Source organism: the organism of the source record quoted next, unplaced genomic scaffold (assembly GCF_019419815.1).
Source record: "Pyrus x bretschneideri cultivar Hongxiangsu unplaced genomic scaffold, Pyrus_bretschneideri_v1 Contig4, whole genome shotgun sequence".
NCBI classification, from domain to species: domain Eukaryota; kingdom Viridiplantae; phylum Streptophyta; class Magnoliopsida; order Rosales; family Rosaceae; genus Pyrus; species Pyrus x bretschneideri.
In genome coordinates this window covers 9085713-9097177 of record NW_025999723.1, presented here as the reverse complement: position 1 = coordinate 9097177, position 11465 = coordinate 9085713, and the positions used below count along the sequence as shown (strand labels likewise).

General features: G+C 35.2%; 1 protein-coding gene across 1 annotated transcript; it reads right to left on the bottom strand.

The window, feature by feature from the left end:
• Positions 1–8042: 8042 nt before the first annotated feature.
• LOC103964796 (WAT1-related protein At3g30340-like) lies at positions 8043–10288 on the bottom strand. The gene is made up of 6 exons (XM_009377775.3): positions 10107–10288; positions 9854–9916; positions 9622–9738; positions 8952–9372; positions 8313–8464; positions 8043–8202 (listed from the first exon to the last, which is right to left on the bottom strand). The coding sequence occupies exons 1-6, from the start codon at positions 10286–10288 to the stop codon at positions 8043–8045; spliced, it is 1095 nt and encodes a 364-aa protein (XP_009376050.2).
• Between the last annotated feature and the right edge of the window lie 1177 nt (positions 10289–11465).

The following is an 11465-nucleotide window of genomic DNA, read 5'->3' as shown; positions in this document are numbered from 1 at the left end:
GCTCTTCTGTTTTTAACCTTTTAACAAAAAAAAAAAAGAACAAAAAAAATGAGAGTTTTAACGAAAAACTCAAGGTACTGGTCACTTTAACGAAAAATCACATTTTTGCACTTAAAAATTAATCATGGTACTATTCGCTTTAACCTTTATTTTGTCATTATCATTAAAACTCAAAATTTTCAAGTTCTTTTCATTAGTTTTCTTTAAAAATAATCAGATAAATGGTCCCCGTGGTCATAAGGTATTCGGAAGATAGTCCCTATAGTAAAAAAATTCAGATTTAAACCCCTGCAGTCTAAGTCTGTTAGGATTTATACCCAAAATTAAAACTTCTATCATTCCTCTGTTAGTAGTATGCACGTGAGTATCACATGTGAGGATAAGATGGTCATTTCATACTTAGTAGCATGCCAATAGCTTATTAGCTAAAACCCTCATGACATTCCCAATTCTAAAGCATGAACAAAACTTTTTTTATTGAAATCAGAGGTTTGGTTTGTGTTTAAAAAGCCACATTGATGGATAAACGAAGAATTAAGAGAGACGTCGCACCAACATACTCAAGGTATTGCTACAATCTTGATAACCTTAGGCGATTGTTCTATTTTGAAAATGGTTTGTTATTAATCGTATCCACCATGAAAGTTTTTTCTTTTTTTTACAGTCAGTCTCCTCCTTATTATGCTTCAAAGGCTTTTCCTTTTTTTTTTTTTTAGTCGGTTTCTGCTTCTTTTTCCAGTTTGTCTCCTCCTTATTATGCTTGAAGGTTTTTTCTTTTTTCCAGTCGGTTTCCTTCTTAGTGGTATATATAGGGGTTTATGTGTAGGTTTTGAAAGGGAAGAAGGCAACAAAAAGGAAACAAACAGAGCAAACTAGAAGGCAAAAAGCCAATTAGTTGTTTAATAGTAGTAGAACAAATCTTATTGCTTTTTTGGATTCCACATTCCATCGCTTGTCGGTTACCTTTGAAATTTGCATTTGATTGATTAAAGTATGCAACTTTATTGTCATATATTGCATTGCCATTTTATTGATAAAGTATGCAATTTTATTTTAATTATAGGTACTGATAGGTTAACTCGGAAGTTTATATGTGGAGGGCAATTGATGATATTGCCCAAGCATACATATTTTGGTGGTAAGACAGTGTACTTTGACAATGTGGATCCCGATTTGTTGTCAACGATTGAACTGAAGTACATGATGGAAGAGGTTGGATATACAAATTGAAGAAATATCATTATACTAAACTCGGAGAGGAGCCCGAACATGGTTTGCATCCACTAGTTTCTAACATTGACATAACGGACATGGTGAAGCTTATACCTAGATCAAGGAAGATGACTATTTATGTAGAGCATGATGTTGATACACCACATATAGCTACAGAACCGCCTCAAGATCAAACATCAAATTATTCCAATGTATTCGATCAGATACCAGATGATGTGTTCTCTCAAGTACCAGTATAATTATTCTCTCAAGTAACTTATTCACAACCTGATGAAGTGAACAATGAGGAGCGGGTTGGTGTGAATGATAATCTAATTGTTGGTGAGGAAGGTCATGGTCCATATGAAACTTTTGTATAGGAGAGTGGGGAGTGCACTAATGGTTTTCATTAGGAGCATGGAATCGATAGTGATGATTTTGATTACGAGCTCTATGACAGTGAGAATGATGCTGCTATAGAATATGGTAATTTGTTATTTGATAAATAGGTGGACTTGCCATTATCAGGAACTATTACGAGGGATCGTGTAGACGAAACAATTTTGCCAAAAAGCGTAGCTACTGAGAATCTCCCAATAGAAAAAGAGCTGCCAACAGAGGAATTACATAGCCCTGTAAATTCAGATGATGAAGAACAATCTAGTGAGAGGGATCTTGAGTTTAATGCAAGCACATATATGGAAACCCCTAGTTTGAAGATTAGAATAAGGTTTGCAAATCGTGAAATTTAAAAAAAAGCAGTGAAGCGATACTCAATTGTTGGTGGTTATGACATTGGTTTAAAAAAGAATGACCGAAGAAGAGTTACAACTTTGTGTGCAAAACCTTACCCTTGGAGATTGCATGCTAGTCAGATGCAAAATGACACCACTTGGCAAATCAAAGTACTTGTTGACAAGCATAAATGTAGTCGAGTATGGAGAAATAAACATTTCACCTTCAAACTCATGGTTGAAAAATACATCGATAGGTTTAGAGATGATCCACGAATAGATGCAAAAATTTTGCGAACTGTAATTAAGAGGGAGATGGAATTGGAGGTATCCTTAGATCAATGTTTCAGGCCAAGACACGAAGCCTTAGAAATGATAAGAGGGTCAATTGCAGAGCAATATGGTAAGGTTTGGGAATATTGTGAAGAAGTTATACAAACCAATGTTCGAAGTACAATGAAAGTGCATGCAAATCCTCCATTCTTTCAAAGACTTTATGTTTGCCTTGATGCTTGCAAAAAAGGATTTAAAGCTGGGTGCAGGCCAATGATTGGAGTTGATGACTGCCATCTTAAAGGAGCTTTTAAGGGTAAATACATTTTTTCTTTTTCTCAACCTTGAATGATTAAAATTTGAAAGCATGATTTCAATTTATTTAAGAAATATACAACATGGTTACAGGTCAACTACTAGCAGCTGTTGGCATTGATGCCAATGACAATATGTATCCAATAGCCTATGCTGCTGTTGAAATTGAAAATAAAGATACATGGTGCTGGTTTCTACAGATTCTTATTGATGATCTTAGACCAATTCATGAGAATGGGTGGACATTTATATCGGATCAACAAAAGGTAAACTCTATGTTTCCTTTAAGTTATGCAAATATAGTGTCTTGTTTAATTTGTATTGATGTTGCAGGGTTTGGATACAGCTTTTACTACGGTTTTGCCAGAATCTGACCACAGATGGTGTATGAGGCATTTGTACAGAAATTTTAAATTCATTCATAAAGGTAAGACATTAAAAGAATTGTTATGGAATGCTGCAAGAGCCCCCAACCATGTTGACTTTGAAGTTGAAATGGAGAAGTGAAGAGCATTGATGGTGAAGCCTATAATTGGTTGGTAAAATGAGATCCAGATAGGTGGTCTAGGTCTAGATTTAGCACAAGGGTGAAGTGTGACATGCTTCTTAACAACCTATGTGAAACCTTTAATAGTTGGATACTTGCTGCTAGGGATAAACCAATTCTAACCATGTTGGAGATGATATGGTGTAATTTAATGAAGAGGTTATGTGCTAAGAGGACAGAAATAAGTAAACTTCAGAGGAATGTATGTCCTAAGATTCAACACAAGTTAAACAAGGAGAAGTTTGCATCTAGGAATTATTTGGCCCCATTCAGGAAATTATAAATTCCAAGTTGGGAGTGGTTTGTCCGATTTGTTTGTGATTGATATTGCTAATAGGACATGTAGTTTTAGACGGTAGGAGTTGACCGACATACCATGCTTGCATTGTTGTGCAGCAATTTGTCGTAATAGACAGGATCCAGAGGATTATGTGGATGAGATGTAGCACAAGGAAACCTATTTGAAAGCTTATGAGCCCATGATTCATCCATTGAAAGGATGTAACATGTGGCCTAAGTGCAACATGGACCCTCTTGTACCCCCATTAGTGAAAAAATAACCTGGTAGACCAAAAAAAGCAAGGAAAAAGGATCCTAAAATGGAGAAAAAGGTAAATGATAATAATAGTGATTCTAAGCAGGTTGTGAGTAGGAAGGAAAAGACAATACAATGCCACAAGTGTTGGGGTTGGGGGCATAACCAAATGTTTTGTAAAAATGAGCCTAGAGATGCCCCACAAGGTGTATATGTTGACAAGAGATGGGCATATTCTAGACCAGAAACTGGCAACGAGAAAAAAAGACAAAGTAGTGGTTCATCTGCTTAAAGGAGTGGAACAAGTACAACTGCTGGAAATGAAGACCAAGTAATGAATCAACGTACAATTGTTGTTTAAGTTGATGTTGGAGATGTTGTACATTCAATCAATGGAGGTCCAACACCTAAAAAGTCCAAACTTATAGTAAGGAGAAACAACCCCAAGCAAGCCTTGTATTGTGATCCCCATGAAGCTACAAAAGTGAGTTCTTATTTATATTCAATTGACTTATAGTTTGTATTTTTCACAATTGATAAGTGAATAATTTCATTTCATTATGTTACTATCACATGTTCAAGATAACAGTCAACCAACCATTACTAGAGGGGTAAGAGGTGCCACATTTACCACAATTCCTAGAGTGGAGATGCCTCAAGGTATAGTTGGAAGTTCAAATCCTACGATTGGAGTATCTCCTCATCCTCCAACCATTATTGAAGGGGCAAAAGGTCCCACATTTACCACAATTCCTAGAGTGGAGATGCCTTAAAGTAGATTTGGAAGCTCAAGTCCTACGACTGGATGGCCTCCTCATCCACCAACCACTTCTAAACAAATTGTTGCACCATGGAAACCTTCTGGCAAGAGCTTAGTCCACAAAAATCAGAACCTATGGTAGGAGAAAACCTGATAGTGCTCTTATTTTATTTTGGATACATTGTGTTTTGATTCTTTCATATGTGGGAGTCCACTATTTTTTTTTTTTTTTTTTGCTCTTTTGTAATCGGGTCAAGAAAGTTGAATTTTGTAAACGATTGAATGTTTTTTGGTAGTTTGTTGTGCTTATTGATTGGAACCATGTTTATCAATGGTGATTATAAATCTTTGAGAATGAATGGTCATTCATCCCTTCCGTTCAACGTTCATGAGGAGTGAAGAGCAAAACCAGGCGTTTCGGCCACTTCAAGAAATACGTTGGGTTGCAGACCTCAATCTGCTCGACGATCGTGATCAGACCCTGACCGTCGTACCAAATTGACATTGACCCTTTGATTTAAAGGTACAACATCAAAGATGCAGTGAGACAAAGAAAGCAATTTTCTTCGATCCAGAAACAACAAAACGATGTTCAAATTGTTTCGTAGGATCGAAATGCCAGACGGGAGTGAGTCAATTGCAAACATCTCAAGCTGCGATATTATCTCTTTTCAAATGAGATGTGTGATTTGGTATGAGGGACGAAATGCAAGAGAAAGGGGAAGGGGACGACTGGAGAGTGACTATGGAAGCCTCGGTACGGGGGACGAAACGTAAAAGAGAGGGGAAGGGGACAACTAGAGAATGACTATGGAAGCCTGAATGGATGAAACGGGGGATGAAATGACGATCTTATCCTCATATGTGACACTCACGTGCTTGATACTAACGGAGGAATGATGTAAGTTTTAATTTTGGGTATAAATCCTAACAGACTTAGACCATAAGGGTTTAAATCCGAACTTTTTTAACACAGGGGCTACCTTCCGAATATCTTATGACCACGAGAACTATTTATCCGATTAGGCCAAAAAAAAAAAAACTTTTAAACCAGTAATTAGCTATTTTATTTAACTTTTGTTTTGTTTGAGGCTTTTGCTTATTTAACTTTCGTCATCAATTTTTACCTTGTACACATTTTTTTATTTTTTATTTTATTTTTAACAAACCATATTATCAATATTCTATATTAAAACCTACTCCAACCTTAAATGAAAATTCAAATTTTAGGTTATAAACTTACCCTAACTTGCTCCAACCATTGGGCAAATATGATTTTTAACGCAAAACTCATTTTTGGGGCAAATTTAGGCCAGAATTCCCTTTGAGTTAGTAGGGCTGGCCCACTATATATGTGTATTTTTTAGTTTTATATTTATAAATTCACTGAATCCAATAGCTAAGATCTAATATGACCAAATACAACGGTTAAAAAAAAAAAATCTTTTATGTGTTTTATATTCTTTCATAGGGTCACGAGTTTCATGGTGTCGGTTTAGTGATTTTTAAATATTTATCGAAATTTAAATATGTTTAGGTTAAAATGTTCAGAAAATTAAATTACGATAGTTTACATTTTTATTATTTTTTAAGTTACTTCAAAAAAAAATCCTAAATTCATTCTTTAATAATTTTGAATTAAAAATTTAACCCATAAGGATTAGAGGAGAAAAACTATTTCTTGGTTAAAAATTTTAGATTTTAACCTAAGGGTTGAAGATGGTCCAAGTGAGAGGAGATCAGTTAAGCTTCATAATGGCTCTGATATCAATATTAGAAACTTTACTTCTTTCTCAATTGCACAATAACTTGTATTACAGAGAATTATTAGAGCACCAACAACTCCTTTTAATCCCTCAACTGCCTATTTATACAACATATACTATTAATATGATGCCGACGCGTGGCCTTCTAGCAGCTAGTCATAATGTGATTCAAATTTGCCTTTGATGAATATTGAATCTAAGATTTCTAATTTACAAGTGAAAAAGAATATTACTAGACAATAGTATTGCACCTTATATTTTTATTTTAGCCAATTTATACGCCTAAATTTTCATAAATATCCAATTCTTTGCATGGCCTATTTAAAATTTCATCTATTTTTTCGTTCATATTTGTCATGTGACTAACATGTGAACCACTTAAAATGGCAAAAACATAACTTTATAGCAACAGATACGTCATTAGACAAGACGAAGGAGAATTAGGTTTGCAAGATTGAGTTTTAGTGCGGCAAAAAATCGTATTTACTTTAGACAAAATGTGAATAGGGATCACGTGACAAACACCAATTAAATCTTACGCATAATCTGATGTAAGCTCATTTTTGTAAAGCCACATTAAAATTAAGTCCAATTTTGTGTTATTATTCAAATAGATCCAATGACTAAGGGCTGGTTTGACATAATCTGATGTATTCTCGTCAAAGATAAATTCGAACCAAATTATTATAGGTAACCCATTGTAAGATTCAACCTACTGACCCACATAACTAATATGGTCTATGTTGCTTCAGTCTGTTTCATCCCTCTTTTTTTTTCTTTCCATTTTCTAAACAATTCCCTCTCTTAGATCATGAAATCAAAATTACTTCTCAACTTCACCAAAAAATAGAAAATTATTTCTCATCAAATCGTCCTCTTTATCTCTCTTCTTTGACGAATTGCAGGGTGATGATTCTTGTGTTCCTATCTCCAAATTCGTTCATCATGATTTCAATTGTTACATTGCTTTCACAATTTTTTTTCTACCTGTTAATTTGGTAATACAGTATTCTTAACGTGGGTCTCCAGAATAACTTGGTCCTACTTTTGGCATGTCATCATTGTGAGAGAAGACTCTTTAATTGGGGACTAAATCATTGTTGGATGGAGGAGACCCTTTGGCAAGTGATCAAATCTCGAATGGCCTACTCTCTAGTGATATGTGCTCAACTAAGACCACTAGACAAGAGTGCACCACTGAGATCACTAAACCATCGTGTTCTATACTAAGAACGTCAGATAAGGGTGCTCTACTAAGACCATCAAACTAGGGTACTCTACTGAGACTACCAGACTAGGATGCTCTACTGTGGCCACCATACGAAGGTGCTCTATTGAGACCACTAGACTGCCTCTCCATAGCACTTTACAAATAGACTACTATTGAATGAAGACCCGTTGACTAAGACTAGATATTTGTTTGTCTAAATATTTATTGGGTGTATAGGAAGAGGCCACATCACCTCTTCTTTGAGGCCACACGCTTGACCTTCCTTAGGATGGTGGCTTTTGTCTATATAATGAACAGTAGGCTGGATGAAAAAAGCCGTTTCATGTAGCATTTGTAACCTCACACAAATATATATACAGACGACAGTGGACATAGCCCTTTAAGTTAACCTCTCAATTTTGAGCATTAACAAGCATCGATTCCAAACATCATCATGCATTTGCTCTATGTGCGTATCATAAAGGTAAAAACAAAATTGGCAAGGTGGTACAAGTTCCCTTTGAAATTGTCTATTTGATGCATCTACTTCACATAACAACCCAAGTTATGGGTTGCCAAAATGGTAAAGCCAGAAAGAAAGAGTTTAGAGGTTGCAAAGTTCTGCTTCTTATTTCAATTGATTAGCCATGCTTGCGGAAAAAAATTAAAAATCTAAACATTTCAGAAGGGTTATCTATTTACATCAAGGGGCATGCCTCGTGGCGTTGGACCAGATTCTGGATCTTGATCAATTGCTTGTGTCTGCTTGATCACCATTTCCTTTTGATCGTTGCTTTTACCCCACAGTAAAATGTACATGCCAATTATGACAGTAACAGATCCCACCACACTGGTAAATTAAATAAGGCCAAAAATTAATTAGCAATGGGTTAATACGAAGATAATTAAAATTAATGATATATGTAAACATTCAAAATTAAACATAATTGAGTGAATTACCTTCCGAGGTAAATTTGTTCATGCAAGAAAGAGAAGTCCAACATGGCCACAAATATCTGGGTGGCGGGGGTAAATGCTGCTGTGAAGAGTGCACCCTTTTGTTTCACACACCTTGACATCCCTACATAGCATAACCCTGATCCTACTGCTCCCTGAAATGTCAACACACATGAAACCCTAATTAGTTCTTGAAATAATATTCTAGACTGTAGCATTTGTATGGATTACTAAATGAAATCGAAATTATCGATCGATCACATCCACTGGCTGTTAAACAACCACTAGACCTAAAAGCTTATGTTGTATGGAAATATTGACCTATAACAATATTGTATATCAAGGTTACTCCCTCCTCGCGTGCATGTTCATCTTGTACGTGGAGAGACGGACTAGTAGGCGAGAAAGAAACATATAGGTGCGGCCATGACACCATGTTAGACAACCAATAAACCCTAAAAACTTAATTTGGTAGAGAATGAGCACCAACGTGCATGAAAATACTAAACCCTAAAATCTGCTTGAGTTGTCTCGGAGGGAGATGCCGTTTTAGGCAACCATTATAGCCTAACGCTCAAGCTTACATTAGCTAGGAAAGATTTGAGCAGTGAATATTGAAGAGATGCCAAAGAAAATACTCACAGCATATACGACACTCAAGATCTCCAACTTCCCCTTGAGAATCCACATTGACATGACGATGTGCCTCTGGGTTATGAAGCACAAGATGGCGGATTGAATGGCGCCGAAGAAGGACAATATCGCAGTGCTAGAGTACTGAAAAGGGTAGCTCTTGCCAATCTTTGCTTGGATGAGAAACCACGAAGACCACAAGAGGCAGCCTGATGCCAAAAATGCTGAACCAGCCCACCTCTTAGTCATTTTAGTTGATGATGAAGCCATTGTATCGGCATGGTTTTGCATTTGATGTGTGGATTCTGAATGTTGGTTGGTTAGTGGCATTCCTTTGTATAAGATCAAGGATACAGCTCCACCAATACATATGAAGGCACCCAGGATTTTAGCTATCCCATCCTTTCTCTTTATGTTCACTTTCTCTAGACTGCAAAATCAAGTCCGAAAAATTGAAGTTATAATTCCATTAACAACATGTTTACCTACTTAGAATGCGAGAAATTGTGAATGGGGGAAGTCGGGCACATGAGATTGAGGGAATGAGTATATTTTAACACGTACTTTTTTATTACGTCTGTATTAGTAAACATAGAGGAAATCAGGATTCCAAATTATACATTCCAATACCCATTTCAGATAATTAATCAGACTTAAAAACTTATTCTTTGTACTTTACCCAAATGGTAGAGCCAATAGGAAAGTGTAGACAGGCACCAGGTTGATGAATGCACAGGAATATGTAGCAGAGGTGTATTGAAGTCCAAGAAGAAATAAGTATTGTGTGAAAGTTGTCCTGAAAGACACAAGTATTTAGCACAAAATTTCACAAAAAGATAACAACCTCAAATGAAACAACATACAAATATAAAATCTGAGAAACCGTATCAATCGTAAATACCATTACTAACCCAATAAGAGCACTGATGAAAAGGAGGCATAAGATTCGAGTTGTAAGCTCTGGTCTGCTTTTGCTGCAAGAAAACTAACTATACGCTTAGTATACTAGTGGCGCAAATAAAACTACATATACCATATTTATTGATCATATTTTTTATAGAGATAAGGCTGACTCGATAGTCAATGTTCTCTACGTGGAAGATCGCTAATATGATACATGTAGCATTAAACATAAGTAATAACTCAAGTATATGTAGGTTTTACCTTTCCCAAAAGAAGGCAATGGGTGTCAAGAAAACAGCAGAAACCGACTGTCGATAAGTAGCAATTACCAAACCGTTTAATCCTCCATCAAGAGCCTTCTTAAGAAGAACATTTACAATGGCTAATGCAAGGTTAATGACCAGCATGACAATAACAAGCTTCCATTTTGCCCAGCAATTCATCTTGACAATATATAAGTATACTGCGATTCAAAGCATAATGCTGTAAGTTATTAGACTCGTTATATGCTTATATACACTTATAGGTGAACCAACCAGCTGCTTCCCTCCTACATATGAGGATATAAATGGTTAAAATTCTTGGCATCATTTCAACAGATTGATGCAATCAACATGCAATTCTTTATAATATTTTCATCCTTTCAGACGTCTTTTTACTGCAACTTTTTTTATTAAGTTAAGCAAAGAATCAATTACTATATGTGGCCTCAGATAAAATCTATTTCAATTTTTATTTATTTATTTATTTTTATGTTACTTCATTGTAACTAATTAAGAGTATTCTTCTTGAACACTGTTTTACTTCTTGATATTATTTTACAATTCAAATATCATAATAGAAATTGTTTATTTTCTTTATTATCATCTAAAAATCATCGATGACAAAATTCATTTAGTTTGAAGTCCGTTCAGTAATCCATAGGAATCAAACAAATTGACGTTTTATCATGCAAAGTTACTTATTAACATAATCGTCAATTTGTTCATCTCATATAGATGGCTAAAGTACTCTAAATTGAAAGAACTTTTCTACAAATGATAATAAAGAGAATGACAGGTCAAATTGTACAATAAAATTATGTCACAGTATCGTTGAAGGAAGAACATCCCTCCTTACATATAAGAAGCAAAGCATTTTGACCATTCTTCTTGCCATCTAGTTTTTTCTTTTCTTTTGAATAATTCATTGCAAATTCATCTGGAAGAAACAATACTGCATCAATGAACATCTTCTCGAAAACTACTAGTGGTTGATATGATGGCACACTATCATTTCTTCAAAGTAGTATCTAATACTTCCATGTAAAGAATGCAATATTGCATTATTTGGATGACAAAGTATTGTTCATTGCTATTGCATTGTTTTGAAGAACAATATGTCACATCTTAGAAAAAAGATATAACCCAAATATAAAGCTAATGGTTATTGCTAGCTGGGCAACTTGACACGCCAATTATTTTGTTATTTAACTCAAAAAAGAATGTTGCTGATGTGTATTTTCATATAGCCAAACGCATGCTGAGAATGATAATATACTTTATATTATATATTTATATGATTGTTATAGAATTAGTGGGTGAATGCCCACTCAAAAGAATGCCCAAAGACTTAGTAATT